Source organism: Rhopilema esculentum, chromosome 12, assembly GCF_057945365.1.
Source record: "Rhopilema esculentum isolate cy_ngs chromosome 12, ASM5794536v1, whole genome shotgun sequence".
Classification (NCBI taxonomy): Eukaryota; Metazoa; Cnidaria; class Scyphozoa; order Rhizostomeae; family Rhizostomatidae; genus Rhopilema; species Rhopilema esculentum.
This window is the reverse complement of record NC_142826.1, coordinates 2,444,578-2,461,895: the sequence shown is the minus strand read 5'-3', so window position 1 is coordinate 2,461,895 and position 17,318 is coordinate 2,444,578. Positions and strand designations below refer to the sequence as shown.

Here is a 17,318-nt window from a genome sequence, read left to right as displayed (position 1 = left end):
TTAGAGGGGTATGAAGCGTCGATAGCCGACGAAAGGGCGTGTCATGCTTGATGGAAGGGCGTGTCATGCTTGATGGAAGGGCGTGTCATGCTTGATGGAAGGGCGTGTCCTGCTTGATGGAAGGGCGTGTCCTGCTTGATGGAAGGGCGTGTCATGCCTGAACATCATTTTTGGGGCACATCGCCTCAAGGGTTGAAATCATTGGGGATCCCGAGAGAGGGACACTATCTATGTTAGGCCTTCAGACTTAGGCTGTTTTTCAAAGCCAAAAAAATATGGCTCTAGTTTTTCTGGTGTTGGCTATAAACATTTGTTTCCGAAAAGCAAGCATTTGTAAGGCCTGTCTTTTCTATAAAAGAAAAATAGTCTTCACTTTCTGAATCTCCTAGTTTGTTTCAATTCATACCTTAACCACAATTCCTTGATAAATGTTCTATAATTTCCCGCTTGAACCGTCAGCTTAAAACCTTCTGTTACTTGTAACAGTTATTTAAACTTTCTTTCAAGGGAAACTTTCTTTCAAGGGAATTTTTAGCTATCATAACAAAAGATTTTAAAGATAGCTATATTGTTTTGAAAAAAGGGAGGGGGAGGCTTGCCCTGTGTCCATTTCCTTCTTGCATCAAACACACTTTTCTCTCTCCTGTCTATACTTTCGCTGTCGATCAATACTTCAGACTCTACTTTCGCATCTCGAGGCGAAGATGTGCACTTAGAGCTCGAGACAAAAGACAGAAATGCAGTCATGTTGCTGCAATGAGGTAAAAGATTTTTCAAAGAACATTTGCAAAAGACAAGAAAACTGCAGATCTATCTGTATGACTCCAGTCAGTTTATGCTTTAGGAAGAACATCGACGCTCGAAAATTTTCAGTTAAAAAATTGTCTCTGAAGAACTAACAAACTAATGCATTAGAGAAATAAAGCTGATCTGATCTATCTTTTCATTTTATATTTTGCTTATATGTTTCGAGCCTTTGGAGACCGGATAGAAGAGCCATATCCAAAGATAAAAAAGGACCATCAATTAGTTGTCAAGAAAGTCTAGATGATGAAGATTATACGGAAACTGAACAATTCAGTGTTAGAAATGATAGCTAATGATCTTGAAATTATTATCTTGACAAGGGAAGTTAATGTAAATCTGTTATAGTTCCAGGTTTGAATGTTGTATAGATTACTCACAGACCAAACTGATTCAATAATTCCTTTTCAAAAAGCAGATGACCCTAATTTCATCCCTCTCCCTGAGTCAAGAGCCCCAGTTCTGACAACAGTGCTAGTCTATGTCCACTGGATATGATTTATTTGCTAAATATGCATGAGAAATAAGCTTGATCTATTTATAGGACGTTCAGCAGCTTTATCCAATTTTTTGACAAACCCTCCCACCCCCCGTATCTCGGAAAAGCGTCCTCTTCCATCCGATCAACATTCAGCTTGGAATTCTGCACAAAAAACTGATACAGAAAAAGTTGGTTTGGAAAAATTCCTCGTAGGGTAGTCATTTACAGCTCATTCACAGGCTGCATACCAGTTTTTGGACAAAACCCCCTATATCTCGAAAAAGCCTCCTCTCCTGCCCGATTAACATCCAGATGTGTACTCTACACCAAAAACTGGTCTAGAAAAAGTTGGACCTCGTTTTCAAGTGCTTTATGACTGTAAATGGACATGTAGACAAAATATGGCTGATGAAAGTTTGGTTTGGAAGTTCTTCCTTCTTCTACTTGCATTTGTAAGTTGCAAAGCATTTCACCCATACGAGGATGCTTTAAAGATAAAAGATGAATATCCGCTTCCTCGGCTTAACTATGGTTATGATGCGCTTGAGCCATTTGTTGACGCCAAGACTATGAAAGTGCACCACTCGGGCCATCATGCTGCTTACACAAAAAAGATGAACAATGCGTTGGAGCAATGGAGAGCATCGGTGAGACCTTTAGATTTTTATCTTCCCTTTTCTTTTCTTTTGTTGTTCTTTTATTTTTTATGTTTTGTTTTTACATGCTAGTGTCAGGGGCGCCGGAAGCATTTTGAGGGGGCGGGGGTAGCTAATCAAAAAAGGCACATTATTACAATGACTACAGGGCCCACGTCACGAATTGAATTGAATACAGTATGACTCACTTCTGAATTGAATTGTAGAAAGAAACATCCTTGATATTAGAATCTGTTTTGTGCTCCACAAACATGTCATAGTTTGGGTTTCTGTTAGAAAAGGGCCATAAGACACTTCAGTAGAACATAACAAGGAACATAGAAGAACATAACAAGCCTCCAGAATTTCAAATTTATCTGTTTAAAGCCTATTCTATAGTAATTTCCTTCATTTGCATTATTGCTGGTGAATCTGTAACAAAGGCACCCAATGCCCCCTTTTTTACATACTACAATATAGTTTTCTTTGATTCGCCTAAATATAGTGAAATTTCCACGAGGACACAGTAAAGACCTTATAACGAGGACTGGCTGGACACCTTATAACCAAGAGATGAGCTGTCCTGTCCTTGTTCTCTCTCCTTTGATTAGTTTAAACCTATTAAAAGAGCTCTTCCTTAAAAAAGATCTGCATAATTCATTTTCAATATTATTTGCCTTTTGTACTCTTATAGTATCATCAATATTCTGTTTTTATTGGTTGTTACTTTATAGATAATTCTTTGCATTTTCAAATTGTACTTATGGGATGTAAAATCATATCAACTCAACTGAATGAGCAGGCACACCATTTCGATTAAAGGCCATTGAAGCAGGGCAGCTAGTTCATTGGTCATTCCATGTCAAATCAACAAACCCAATGTAACCCATATTTAAGCAAGGCTTCACATTTTAAAATATTTGATTAAATATATATAAGTTAAAATATTTTTTTATTAATTGGAAAAATTTTGTGTTTAAGCAAAGCAATCTGTTCATTCTATTTGTTGGTTAGGCTACTGAAAAGACTGCACAAATTTGATTTATTATTAACCTGACTAAATCAAAAATTTCCAATAAGATTATTTTAGAAGGCAACATCCTCCCCTCTCCCACCCTGTCTCCTGTCTTGATGCATTGGCACATGCTGTAGGAAGATGACCAGGCCTTTTGGACTGAATCAAATGTTAGGAGCTTGCTATGCATAGTGATATTTGGAAAATTTTTGAAGCCCAAGTACCATTGTATGTATTATAGAAAAAGTACCATAACATTTGTATCAAATTTCTGGACATACTTTTATTTTATGCAAGTGATTACTGGTGAAGACATTTCCTAGAATGCAACATTCTGGTGTGAGGCTAAGTCTGTTTCCGTGAACTACTTTTATCACATTGAAGGTTTTGGTATCTTAATTCCACTTTAAAACCAGAATAAAACCATTTTTCAAAATATCATTATAGAGAATGCAAAATGCAGGTATGTAGATGAGTTATACTAGTATTTAGGAAAAGCCAATCCCAAATCACTTTCAACAAGTAAACAAGTTTGTTTTATTGACATAATGTTTTTGTAATAATTCATAAGTTTCTTAAGCTTTGGCATTAAAGCCTCTTAATTTCTGGCAAGTCTCTGGTATGGGAGAAATACGGGCTCCTCCTTTGGTCAGATTAAAGTTTATCATCATCATCCAACTCGACCTGAAAGTTTTGGAATTGTGGTTTTGCATTTGAATTATTTTCAACTTAACAAGCACGATTTAGATGTAGTGGTTGTTTCATGAAGTTACTTGGGCATGACAATCCATTTTCAAAAATAGCATTTTTAGATATGTTCATTTTCATTAGAACACAACAGAGAATCTTGAACACAAATGCACAGCATCTTAACTTTGTAAAAGGGCACCCCTGAGAAGGAGTCCTCTGAAGACCAAAACATGACCATGTACAAATCAGGTTTCCAGTTTGGTCATGTCCATAACTATGAGTGTTATAAAACCATGTTAAGATTATGCCCATTGTCCCGACCCATATTTGAAACAGTTGGAAAAATTGCTTGTAAAAGACTCTCTTGTGTAAATGTTGACCAAACAGCTATCCATTCAGTTTTGTGTAATTTACTTCATTGAAAAATTTGATCTTATCCCCAAATAAGATTTGGCATGACCACTGCTGTTTTGCTGGGTAAACTACCAAGGCCATCACAAGACAAGCCTTGTTGGGGGGTGTGTGGACTACAGATTTACTTGATTAAAAAATAATTACCTGGAATTCTTTAGTTGCTGACATTAACCTCTGCAATATGTTTTGTCAATCTAACTCTGTGGCATATAATTTGCAACTTCCATTTATATGATAATAACAGACTTTCCTAATAGATTTGTCAAATCTGTATATCGGGACAGGCAAAGAATATTGTTTTTATCAAGGTTGCCTCTGAAGGACTAAAAAATTTTCGAATTTTGATACTTCCAGTTCTCTAGAAAATGTACTCTAATAAGCAAGATAACAAGCATTACTTCTAAAGCCAGGTAGCAAGCAACACTAGTTGTCAATTTAGATCTCTCTTTCCATCGTGGCATTTCTTTTGAATGTAAAAAAATCTTGAGGTCATTGTGAATTGCATTTGATGCTTCTACCAAAAGACATTTGGAAAAATGGACACAATACACAATTTTATTTAAGGAGGTTCTGGTTTTTTGGATTTAGTGCCAACAAAAAATCTTGAAATCATTAATGCTTAGTTTGTTTACCTTCATTTGTATCAAAGAAATATCGTATTTAACCAACAGAGATATTACGTTTGCTTGATCCTTTATTGATTATAAGACATGAAGGTCTATGAACTACCTAAAACAATTTCTTCCACTCACTGAGCAGATTTTACCTAAAATCTCCTATTGAGATTTTATTGAGATATACCTACTGGGTAGCGACATCTTTGTACACTGCTAAATGAAATAGACATGAAGAATCAACAATCAGAAAGCCACCCAAAATTCACCCTGAAGAACAAATCAACTATTGACTGATGAGGGAGGGTACTTTTAGTAATCTTCTAATGACAGATTGCTCTTCTCATAACAGACTGACTGCTTATCTATACTCCATAATCAACACCATAGAACTGGATAGTGTTTTGAACATTCAAAAGTTGTACTTGTGACATGCTCTTTGTTGGCAGAAATCATAGATTTTCATAAGCTGCCTATCCACCATACCCGCTTCTTCATAGTAACCTACTTTCTTTGAGAGTTTGTTGTATTAGGAATCCACCATATTCTTAAATATTTCTCAACATAGCTACAAACGAACTTATTACTTTATTCATACTTCAGTTTGTTGATGTTTTTTGAAATCTAGAGCAGAGGTTTAGAACTAGGAGTACCCAGGAGGCTGTGCTCCCCTTATGAATACCAAAAAGAACCCTTTTCTATTTTTTGCTATTGTTTTTATATGTTCTTTGTAAGTTACCCCTAATGCATTATATTGCCAAACACCCCTGACCAAGATTGCAGCATCTACTCAATCAAAACATTATAAAAGCTTTATGGTAACGAAATCTTGAAATTCCTCCCAAGAAACACAAGAAGACCAACCTTGTGTGAAATCAAGGTAAATCTTACCTCATCAACAAGTTAGAAGAAATATCACAAACCAATTAAAGTTTTATTGTATTCTTTATTATTTCCATTTTCATTTAACAGCGAGGTCTTATTTCTATTAGGAAGAAAGCAATTCATTATCCAAAAAGTCAATACTTGAGATCATGAAATCAATAGAGGATGTACCTGAGAAATGGAAAACAGCTTTAAGAAACAATGGCGGAGGGTAAGGTTTAGCAATTTTGTGCTCTTGCAAATTTTTTGTTGCATTTGATTGTCCAATGTCTTTCAACAATTTTGCACAATTTTTTAAAACATTCTTCAATACCAATTCATGTTTTTCATCTAAAAACAATCTAAAAATTATCTTTTAGCTGTTTTGCTTCTCTTTTTCTCTCCCCTGCCTTTTTGCTGCATTTCTAAGCAGTTCTGTCCACCATCAGCTCTCCTCATTTTCCCATATCATCCCCTTACACTCTCCTAAGATGCTTTTACCATGCTTATTCATTCTTTCAACCTCCATTGATTGGTATCATATCATCATAATAGTTGTTACGTAATGTATCCTACAAACTCTAGGATCAGCTGCCTTTAAGTTGTGCTTCTGCAGAAATATTGAAATGCTTTTAAGTGTCTTAGAATTTTTCATGCACCAATTAATTTCGTACATAAGCATCGTACATAAGGAACTCAAGAGGCAAACTTTTTATTTCTTACTCATTAGAAAATAATTTTCATTCGTTTTTCAGGTATCTCAACCATGCAATATTCTTCTCGCTTCTTTCTCCCAATCCTTCGAAAGAGGATCGTGTTCCAACTGGCAAAGTTCTCAATCATATAGTAAGATCATTCGGTAATTTCACTGCCTTCAAAGAGATGTTTTCAAAATCTGCTCTGAGTCTGTTTGGTTCTGGCTATGTCTGGTTGTGCCGTGAGCCTAAAACCAATGCATTGACATATCTGCCCACTATCAATCAACAATCACCACTGAGCTATGGTTTGAATCCCATTCTTGTTATCGATGTATGGGAGCATGCGTATTACTTAAGACATCAAAACAAGAGAGCAAATTACATTGATAATTGGTGGGATGTTGTAGACTGGTCAGCTGTGCAGGATCTCTATGATTTCTGGGATAAAGATAGCAACCACGAAGAATTATAACATCAACTGACATTTTATAGAATTATTTTCATGGATTTAATGACGGCTATAGCTGGACATATGTTTTGTTTTCATAGCATCAACTTGTTGCTGAAACTAAGGATTGATTACATATTGAATTTTTCACTGTGCCAGTGGCGGCTGACATGACAAAAAGATGGTACTAGTAAAGCAAAAAATCTTTGAACAGAGCGAACCAGCCAGAGGAAGGGTGGTGCAGAGGCTTGGTCCCTGGAAAATATTTGTTTTTATAGATTATATGGCCAAATTGTCTTTTAATGGCGGGTCAGAAGTTTTTACCATGCCTCGATTTGTTTGACGTCATGTAGTTTTTCCAGCTGCAGGGCCTTGCGGCATTTTATCACTAAAAAAAGGAATCTAGTACTGCGAGCGATTTTTTCATTGTTCGATTGTCAAAAGACAAACCGTTTTACGTCACGTTGAGTCACAAATGACAATGAGACAGACTTCTACAGTACTGGATGAATGAAATCTGGTACCGTGTGTACATAAAGGGCTTATGCATGCCAATCTATCAATGAGAATTAAGATAAGGAGGGTCAGAATTAAGATATGGTGTATTCCCCTGCTCTGCCCTTTTTTGCCATTTATGATAGTTCAATTATCATAAAAAACGGAAAATCATACAATGCAAAAATATTTCGAGCTTTCAAAATAAAATGGTACTAGACTGGTACCACTAGTACCGATGCAAGCCGCCACTTTCCTGTGCAATGCCTTGAAATGATGTTGCTATACTGGAGGTTTGTTGTTATACTAAGAATTGATTTGCCGTGGCAATGTTTTTCATTATATCCAGTTCATTAACAGCATTCTCAATAATAAGTGGGGATAATATTTACTACTTTTTAGGTTTTCTCCCTGTGCAATACCGGGAAATGATTTTGTTCAAGATGTTGTGACGTGTCGTTAAGATGTTGTACAGGAAGGTTTTGTCACTGGAGATATTTTGGTATTTCACATGCAATTCCTTGAAATCACACTGTGATATTTTAGCTCAACCACTGACAACTAGTTGTATTGCATGTAAGAAGTGAGCGAAGTTCATGAAAAACATGTTTCTTTAACATGCACTCGACAATCACTCGTTTGAATAATTTATGTAGCAAACAATGTTCGTTGGGAAAATGTATTTGAATTTTCTAAAAGATTTTTTTCAATGAGAGCTTGTATGCTTATATGATATGCCGAAAATTCTGGAAAGTTGAACACACAAAAAGTTGGCAGCCAGAGAAATCAACAAAATCTTAGAATTATCATAGCACAATCGCTTCTCCCATCCTAGAGGCCACAATTCTCGTCTTTATCTACTACCCTCCATTTTATACTTGTACAACATTCCATTTTCCTAGCATCAGTTATTTTGTTGCAACTGTTGTAAGAGTTTTATTATTTCAACTTCTTTAAGGCTTGGTAAATCATTAGCAATACATTCAGAATAAAAATATTTGGTCTTATTTTGTTAAAGTTGTTGTTGTAGTTGTCCTTCAGTTCGTTCGACCCCTGGTGATGTTATGAACCTGACGTCTCCATTCAGCTCTATTTTTAGTGTCTTTGTTGAGCTGATAAACATTTCTTGTTGTCATCGCCTTAATGTTGTCAAACCACTTTGTTGCAGGTCTTCCTCTTCCTCTTTTCCCTTCAATTTTTCCTTGCATTATCAGTTTTTCTAAACTGTTGTCTGCTCTATTTATGTGGCCATAATAGGTTAATTGCCTCTTTCTGATGGTGTTGAATAATGATCTTTCTGTTTTTATTTGGCCTAGTACCCATTCATTCGTTCTTCTAGATGTCCACGGCACCCTTAGGAGTCTTCTCCATACCCAAAGTTCAAAGGCTTCAATCTTTTTCATTTCTGCTTTTCTTATTACCCATGTCTCACTTCCATATGTAACAACAGGAAATACTAATGCTTCGATTATTCTTATCTTGGTATTTAGTGTGATGTTTTTGTCTTTCATTATCGTTGTCAAATTGGTCATAGCCTTCCTACCCAGCATTAGCCTCCTTCTAATTTCTTTTGTGTGATCAGAGGTTCTGGTTAATGTACAGCCAAGAACATTGAATTCCTGTACTACCTCGATGGATTCTCCATCTACATCAAAGTTGGTTATTTCTGCCGTCGTCATTACTTTTGTTTTTTTTTAAATTTAGTAGTAGCCCTTTTTCCTTGCTTGCTTTCTTAACATTTCTGATAAGTTCTTCCAGATCTTCTTTGGTTTCGGCAATCAGGGTCGTGTCATCTGCATACCTTAAGTTATTAATGAGTCTACCATTTACTTTTATTCCGATGTTGTTTTCATATAGTCCTGCGTTTCTCATAATAATTTCACCATATAAATTAAATAGGTATGGAGATAGAATACAGCCTTGTCTCACTCCTTTGCTGATTTCAAACCAATCTGTTGGCCCATACATTGTTCGTACATGCGCTTCTTGTTTATGGTAAAGATTCTTAATCAAGATTATTAGATGTTCTGGAATTCCCATCTTTCTCATCACAAACCACATAGTGTTATGGTCCACACAGTCAAATGCTTTGCTGTAATCAATAAAACAAAAATATATTTCTTTCTTTACTTCGCGTACCTTTTCCAATATCCATCTGATGTTTGCAATTTGGTCTCTGGTTCCCCTTCCTTTAGTAAATCCAGCTTGCTCAATTGATATTTCTCTGTCAATATAGGGTGTTAGTCTTTTCTGGATTATTTTCAGAAGTATTTTGCTCATGTGAACAATTAAGGATATTGTCCGATTATTTGAACATTCTCTAATATCGCCTTTCTTTGGCAGCGACAAGAAGACAGATCTTTTCCAATCTACTGGCCATTCAGTGGTTTTCCAGATTAGCTGACACAGCTTGCATATGATGTTGAGTGTTCCTTTGCCAGTATTTTTTACCAGTTCATTGGGGATGTTGTCAATACCTGGAGCTTTATTACACGCAAGTTCTTTAATGGCGTGTTCTATTTCTGCTAGAGTTGGTTCCGGTTCTTCTGTAAATTCTTCTCCTGTGAAATCATTGTGTATGTCTGCATCCCTGCTGTACAAGCGTTGTGTGTATTGTTTCCATCTCTCCTGTATCTCTTTCCCCTCTGTGAGTACTTTACCATTTTGGTCTTTCACTGTTGCCATGCGAGGTGTAAACTTTCCTGTGATCTGTTTGATAGCGCGGAATACATTTCTTGATTTTCCTTTTGCTTGATTTTCTTCCATATTCCTACAAATATCATTCAAGTATATTTCTTTATCTTTCCTTGCCTGATTTTGAAATACTCTGTTCAAGTTATTAAATGTGGATAAATCTTTTTGTTTTTTAGCGTTTCGTCGTTCTTCAGCAATCTCTATAGCTTTCTGTGATAACCAATGTGATTTTCTTTTTCTCTCTTTCTTAGGAATGTTTTTTCCCGCAGTGTCAACGATGATATCTTTTGTTGTCTGCCATAATTGCTCAACACTAGTGTCCTGTGATTCTAGACATGAGAAACGATTCGATAGCTCGATTGTAAAGTTTGGCGGTATCTTTGTTAAATCATATCTAGCTTGCGCATGTTGCTGTCTTCTCTTTTTTAGCTTTACTTTGATAGTGGCGTGAAGCAGCTCATGACCTGTTCCACAGTCAGCTCCAGGAAGAGTTTTGACTGCCTGTATCGCACTTTTCCATCTCTTCCTGCCCAAGACATAGTCAATCTGATTCCTATTTTTACCATCTGGTGATGTCCATGTATATAGTCTGCGTTTGTGTTGGAAAAACATAGTGTTGGCTATGAACAATTCGTTTTCAATGCAGAATTCTATTAATCATTCTCCTGCAGCATTTTGCTCCCCTAGTCCAAATCTTCCAGTGACTCCTTTTTCTTCATTATTTCCCACTTTTGCATTCCAGTCTCCAATTAAAAACAACATATCTTTCTTTGGTATATTATCTAGTACTTCCTGTAGCTCTGTGTAAATCTGTTCTATTGCATCATCATCGGCATCTGTGGTTGGTGCATATATTTGTATTATGCTGGTGTTGAAAGGATGTCCTTGAAGTCTTAATGCAATTATTCTGTCATTAACCATGTTATATCCTAGCACTGATTTGCTTATCTTTTTATTGACAATAATGGCAAATCTTTTCGTATTCGCCAGGGAACCGTGTTCCACGATTACATTTTACTGATCTGGATGCACTATTTTTTTTTCATTTTAAAATTATTTATGCACGGTAGCCCCGTCAGTCATGACTGATTTTCAGAGGGCCGTGCCAAAAACTTTACAAATTAAAAAATCTACTAAAATTAATAACGGGAAAAGGAAACTAATTACAATCATAAATAATTTATCTACAACTATTTACAATAAATTTACAACAAACCCTTTATCTTGTTCTTAAAAGAAGATAAAGAGGGAGCTTGCTTGGCCTCGCGGCTGAGATCATTCCAGATTTTTGCTCCACGAAATGCGAACGCTTTCTGTCCCTTACTAGTTTTCATGAATGGCACTAGCAAGTCAGTTTCGGCATTTCTAAGGTTGATAATATTGCGATCAGAATTTCTAACAAATAAATGCGAGAGATAATCATGCGCGAGACTATTAACAGATTTATATACAGTTGTTGCAGTCTCACTTCTGATCATATCCCTCACAGTTGGCCATTTTAACTCTGTAATCAAAGCTTCAGCAGGAGCATCGTAGCTGCTATTTGTAATAATTCTAGCGGCTCGATTCTGCAATTTTTGAAGCTTAACCAGTCGGAACTCTGCACAGCTCCCCCACACAGAACAGCAGTACCGAAAATGTGGCTCTACAATACCTCTATATAATTTGCAAAGTACATTTTTTGGCAAAAATTTCTTTGCATATTTTAAAAAACCTAACGAGTGGGAGACTTTGGCTTGAACAGATTTAATTTGCTCGTCCCACACGAGGTATTGGTCAACTTGGACACCAAAATACTTAATTATGTCGACGAGTTCTACAGGGGAATCATCGATAACGAATGCAGGTGAACCCACAGTGTTTTCACCAATCTTTTTCAGATTTGGTCTAGATCCGATTACCATTGCCTGAGTCTTGATTAAATTCAAAGACAATTTATTGCCCTGAAGCCATTCTTTCAAATATTTCAATTCGTTGTTGAGCGTTACAGTTAGATCCTCAATGCTCTTAGAGGAATAGGATATGCTAGTATCGTCGGCGTACATCGTAACTTTGCAGTTTTTCAAGGCGAATGGCAGATCATTTATATAGATTAGGAAGAGTAGTGGACCTAAACAAGAACCTTGTGGAACACCACAGCTGATGCTTCCGATGTCAGATTCCACTCCATTAACCTTAGTGAATGGCTGCCTACTGCTAAGATATGATTTGAACCATTGAAGCTCAAGACCCTGAATTCCGTACTTAGATAGCTTTTGAATAAGTATGGCATGATCAACAGTATCAAAAGCCTTTTTCAAATCAATGAAAATATTTCCTGTAAATTTTCCACGCTCAATATTGATGTGCCATTCATTAGTGCCAGAAAGAAAGCAAGTTACAGTGAAATGCAGAGCTCTAAAACCTGATTGGCCAGAATACAGAAGTTTATTTTTGTCTAGATAATCATATAGTTGGTTGTAAATCAATTTCTCAAAGAGTCTTGCCAGAAATGGGAGCACAGAAATCGGTCTATAATTGGAACGATTGTTTTTTTCTCCACTTTTAAAGATTGGTCTCCACTATCACTCCGTTAAGAAAATAATAAAAAATTTTGCAATCTTTCATGTAAAAATGTCTTGTAATAAATGAAGTTAACGATTTGACAATAAACATAACGAAAGAAATATCTTTTGCATGAAAAAAATTCCTTCAAGGGTCAAAGATTTGTTATTTATTGAAACTGAATAGAATTTATCCCTGTAAGGGTGGAAATGAAAGTTTTGAAAAATTCTAATGCTTGCGTAGTTGATTCGTTAGGCCGCAATCTTTTTCGTTTATAATTCGTCATGTTTGTATCCACCGAATTCTTTGTGGTTGATGTATCCATCACTATCGAGGTCATCCTGTTTGAAAATATCTCTCAACAATGACGTCATTTTATTGGGGTTGCCTTCGAGTTGTTCGTTACCCAAGTATCTTTTAACCTATGAAAAAGAGGTATGCGTGAATGGGAGGTTGTGATAAATAGGGTTTCCATTAATGGAAATATTGCTTCGCACGTGAATTTGAAACATCTTGCATCGACAAAGCTTTGTATTACTGATATATCAGCAGAGCACTAAAAAACGCAATCTTCATTAGCATTGTACCTCGTATTACTAGAAGCTTTCTGCAACCTACGTGCCACAGCTGGCCCAACGCAGTCACATGTACTGATGTGGTATTGACAAAAATTGAAAAAATGTCAGACTTCCATGAAGCCTACTCGCCTTGCCAATATAGTTTGATCAAGTAAGGTGAAGCTGCTAGTATAAATGAAATAAATACTTTAATAACTTTAGTGTATCTTCCAGGGACGCCGGAACATGGGGCACACGAAGGCATTCCCACCTCATTACACTCGAAAAATTTAGGAGTTTTTCTATTTTGCTATTGTTGTGGCATTTATCTTGACAGCCGCCCCCTTGCCCCAAAGCCCTTCCGGCGTCCCTGGTATCTTCAAAAGCGAGTACTGAGTAAAACTACTTATCTTGAATGGGAGACACATATAGATTTGTGAATAAAATTACTAGAGATTCAGTGGTGAACTGTTAAACCAGGTAACATTACCTCGTCGGGCGATAGAAGTCCATCATCGTTAACATCAATGGTTTTGAACAGGTTGGTCTTTCGTTTGAGAGCATCGGAGCTGAAATCAATAAGCTCTACTGTGAAATGGAAGGTAACTCGGGCTGGCACTGTGGAACCAAGCTGCCATTCTCCATAGGCATACTTGGGTGGTATCATCAGATGACGAATCTCTCCAATGCACATATCGGCCAGGCCATATTCAAAACCATTAATGACCATTGCCTCTCCAATCACAAATTCAAACGCATTCTTCCTCAGCCATCTACGATAAATAAATTTTATTCCAGGTCAGTTGTGGCGAAAAATAGATATTTATTTGCTAGGCAGGGCAAACGGCTTAGATTTTAATGAACCACTACCCCTAGATACAATCAAATATCACACAAAGAATCATCACCCCAGATACTGCAAAATTCTGACCAGAATTTGTTTTGACTAAATAAAATAGGTATATGCAGAAACAAGTAGTTTAACATGGCTGTGTATAGTTTGAAATCGTGGATATCGATATTATGGATATAAAGATTCGATGCCCCATGTGTTGCAGGTTAGATAAGTTGATAGTTACTTTAGACAAAAGGTTTGCTCTTGCACGTGTTCGTTGCTAGGATACAGATTGCTGTAAGGTGTCAACTTATTGTACGTGGACAAAATTCGTCTGTTCTATGCATTTTTCATTCAGTCATTGAATTCGCTTTTAAACACTATTATATCACTTTTTGCAGATCTCCATGGTATCAACCATTCGCAAAATCATTGGCCCCTTTCTTAAAGAAGACTTCAGACAACATTATAGTGACTTCGGCTCCTTGCTGCAATTAGCTAGATTTGTGCCTATGACAATTGCCTGATTCTGAACGTAGCTTATCATCTCAGCAAAAAGAGGATCCTCTTAGTCTCGCGAGCCCGTGAGTTACACATCTTCGGCCTGGGTCTAGAGTGACGTCAGACGTTTGCATCTAAGACAATTCATATATAAGCCATAATGAAATTATCTTTATAGATGTAGCAAATAAAGTCCCAAGAAAACCAAGGATGTACAATGTGGGCACATATGCATGCGCTTTTTACCAAGGGGTGGTCTGTTTTGCAGTACTGCAAAGATCTATTCATTTCGATCAATTTTACCAATTTTTACGTTTTCAATTTTACGTTACCAATTTGACGAACGTTTTCAAAACAAATTTCACAACTTTTTCCTTTAAAACAGCTTTTATTGAAAATTGCCTCTAAAAGCACTTAATGCCTTCAAGCCAAAAAAGGAACAAGTATTTGCAGTTTTGAATATCTTTCTGATTTGCCACGTAGATTGAAAATAACCACGATCCACGTAGTTTCTTTCCCACAATCAGGCATTAGATTTGCAAAAAAATTACTCATATACCCTGCAATTTTATAAACAACGTTGAAATGACTTACGTGGATTCGATAAGTTTTCCATCAGGCATTGTAGCATTGAAGTGAACCTTGAGCCTGTCCCCTTTCTTCGTCCTTCTGTCACAATTATGCGCTTTCTTCAGCGTTGTAACAGCGATTCCGTCAAAATCCTTGTCTTTATCTGGATGCAAGACGTAATCCACTGCAAGTGTGCTTGTGATGAAAACTAGTGCCAACGTGGTAGCTACTATATACATTGTGGAAGATGTTGTGTAGACTAAAGGTTTTACTTGTTGTAGGTTGAGACTGTGGTCCGTTGAACGAAAGGGACAGACTAAGGCGCTTCCACGATTTTAATACTAATAGCTCTGTACACGCGGAATATGCCACGTTTGAGCTTGTGAAGAGAATTTAGCCTTTAATCAAGCCAGTGACAATAAAAAAAACACCAATCTAGTCCATATTCTCCTTCAGGAAACTTTCATACCTTAGTGCCTGGCAACGTTTGTGCGCATAGTGTGTAACACGTGCACGCTACACTTTGTGAATGGAATGGGTTTGCTTCTGCTAGGCCTCGACATTCCACGCGCGCAGAACATAGTTGCTAGGAAACAAGTTGTCTGTCTACAGTCGTCTAGCGTAGTGTATCAGTTTAAGACACCTGTTGCATTGTACTGGGCATCTAAGCGCTGCTGCGCAGTAGCAGAAAACAGGCCTAAACAGTTCGTTTAATCTGGCTATTTAACATATCTAGTTAGATAGAAGGTCTTATTTTAAATCAAGCTGTGAGTTTCTCTAAAATAGGACCACTTGGCTGAAATAAATAGCAACATTTGGCGAAATTTGAGTACAAATACATACTCCCATGTGAAAAGTGTTTTCCTGACGTTTTAAAGCAATTTTTCTGAATTTTGATGTCTTTCAAGTAGTAAACAAAGCATCTTTTAAGCCAAGCAATCGCTTTGAAGGCTGTAAGCTCTGGCGTACTTCGCATTTTTTGGATCACACATGGTGTTTCTTCACTTAATGCAAATAAGATATGCTTTTTTATGTACGATATACAGTGTTTTTAATTTCAGATTTGGTATTTATTTGCTTGGGGATTCGGAATTCTTTGAAAAGATAATGGTGCGGAATTCACTGCTCACCAAGTTGCAGAAGTAGCCTCAGAGCAAACATTTAGCACATAGATATTTCAACAAAAAAGACAATTTTTTTAGAAATTCATAAGTATCCCTTAGAGAGGCTCTATTTTGTAATAATACTTTTAAAATTGAAGTGCAAGCTGCATTATATCAAAGATACTGATTTTTGTACAAAATAACAATGCTAAGTTTATGAACTCCAGTTTATGATGAACACAAAGAAACTCCAGTTTATGATTACAAACCTTCCTCGTTATAAAAACTTGATTTTTTGTGAGAGTAATCTTTCTACTGTGAATTTCATCGAAATACATGTGCGATTACCCTATTTACCAGTGTAGCATAAATTCAAAAGCAGAAATAAATAAACAGAGCAGAGATACGGAAGAGCACTTTGTTGAATAACAGGACAACAATGCTCCTCCGCTTCTCCGCTCCGCTCTTCCTTTCCAACATTAGAATTCTTCTGACTCTTTCACTCTGGTACCCAGGCTACTCCTTTCAAAGCTAAATGACTCGTTTTACAAATTCCGGAAAAGCAAATGGACACTAATATATGAATCAATGTTGTTTCTGAGAATTAGCTAATAGCAATTTTGATGGTTTCCGTTCCTACAAGTTTCAAAACCGTTGATTTTTGAATAATTCCCCTTGTGGAATATATATTGTTGAGGCCTTTTTGGATGTAGCTAACTCAAGGGAGCATGCCAATTACTCATTCTTAAAGCTCTCCCCCTTGTTCCAACTTTGTTAAGCGAAAAGACAGTTTCTGCTCCAACAAAAACATCGTGAAATCACTTCGTTCATCTAAATTTCTCTTTTTAATTATGCGATATACCACGAGGGAGGGGGCTAAAATTAGAATTGGTAGGGATTTGCGGTACATCCCTAGATTTCCTATTTTACGTATGCCAGAATTTACCCACGAGCTTTCTTTTTCAAACTCGTGATTCTAACTGTAGTATAAAAATTTGATAGAATCGTGATCTTTGCTTCGATTTCATAAACATAATTAGTTTTTAAGGAAAAGAACAAGTGATTGCCTGCAATTATTTGAATTTTCTTTTGTGAGAAAGTACAGCGCCCCCTCCTCCCCTCCCCCCAGCCTCAAGGCTCTCAAAATTTATACTTTGAGCCTAACATTATTCTTAAATTATTTTTAAGCGACACAAGATGTAACTGGGTTGTGTAATAGCGACTATTATAGTGTTAGTAACTCATGGCCAGATACGTCTATATCAAACTCAAGACATTGCCAAACTAAAAATTCAATTCTTAATGAAGCTTGAGCCTTGCATTATTTTTTAATTATAATCAAATTTAAGCTATCGA

At 36.6% G+C, this 17,318-nt stretch overlaps 2 protein-coding genes across 2 annotated transcripts; one reads left to right on the top strand and one right to left on the bottom strand.

Moving 5' to 3' along the window:
- The first annotated feature begins 1,636 nt into the window (after positions 1–1,636).
- LOC135681162 (uncharacterized) lies at positions 1,637–6,744 on the top strand. Its single transcript, XM_065195482.2, has 3 exons — positions 1,637–1,932; positions 5,646–5,749; positions 6,273–6,744. Exons 1-3 carry the CDS (start codon positions 1,687–1,689, stop codon positions 6,685–6,687), a joined length of 765 nt encoding a protein of 254 aa, XP_065051554.2. The 5' UTR covers positions 1,637–1,686; the 3' UTR covers positions 6,688–6,744.
- Positions 6,745–12,453: 5,709 nt separating this feature from the next.
- On the bottom strand, positions 12,454–15,182 carry LOC135681163 (FK506-binding protein 2). Its single transcript, XM_065195484.2, has 3 exons — positions 14,884–15,182; positions 13,444–13,726; positions 12,454–12,818 (listed from the first exon to the last, which is right to left on the bottom strand). The coding sequence occupies exons 1-3, from the start codon at positions 15,096–15,098 to the stop codon at positions 12,669–12,671; spliced, it is 648 nt and encodes a 215-aa protein (XP_065051556.1). The 5' UTR covers positions 15,099–15,182; the 3' UTR covers positions 12,454–12,668.
- Between the last annotated feature and the right edge of the window lie 2,136 nt (positions 15,183–17,318).

What these genes read in the sequence shown, in the direction of transcription:
- LOC135681162 (XM_065195482.2), top strand. Translation starts at nt 1,687, where the DNA reads ATGGCTGATGAAAGTTTGGTTTGGAAGTTCTTCCTTCTTCTACTTGCA. An exon ending in TGGAGCAATGGAGAGCATCG is followed by an intron (nt 1,933 to 5,645) that starts GTGAGACCTTTA and finishes TATTTCTATTAG; the next exon opens with GAAGAAAGCAATTCATTATC. An exon ending in TTAAGAAACAATGGCGGAGG is followed by an intron (nt 5,750 to 6,272) that starts GTAAGGTTTAGC and finishes TTCGTTTTTCAG; the next exon opens with GTATCTCAACCATGCAATAT.
- LOC135681163 (XM_065195484.2), bottom strand. Translation starts at nt 15,098, where the DNA reads ATGTATATAGTAGCTACCACGTTGGCACTAGTTTTCATCACAAGCACA. An exon ending in GGAAAACTTATCGAATCCAC is followed by an intron (nt 13,727 to 14,883) that starts GTAAGTCATTTC and finishes TATTTATCGTAG; the next exon opens with ATGGCTGAGGAAGAATGCGT. An exon ending in GACTTCTATCGCCCGACGAG is followed by an intron (nt 12,819 to 13,443) that starts GTAATGTTACCT and finishes TCTTTTTCATAG; the next exon opens with GTTAAAAGATACTTGGGTAA.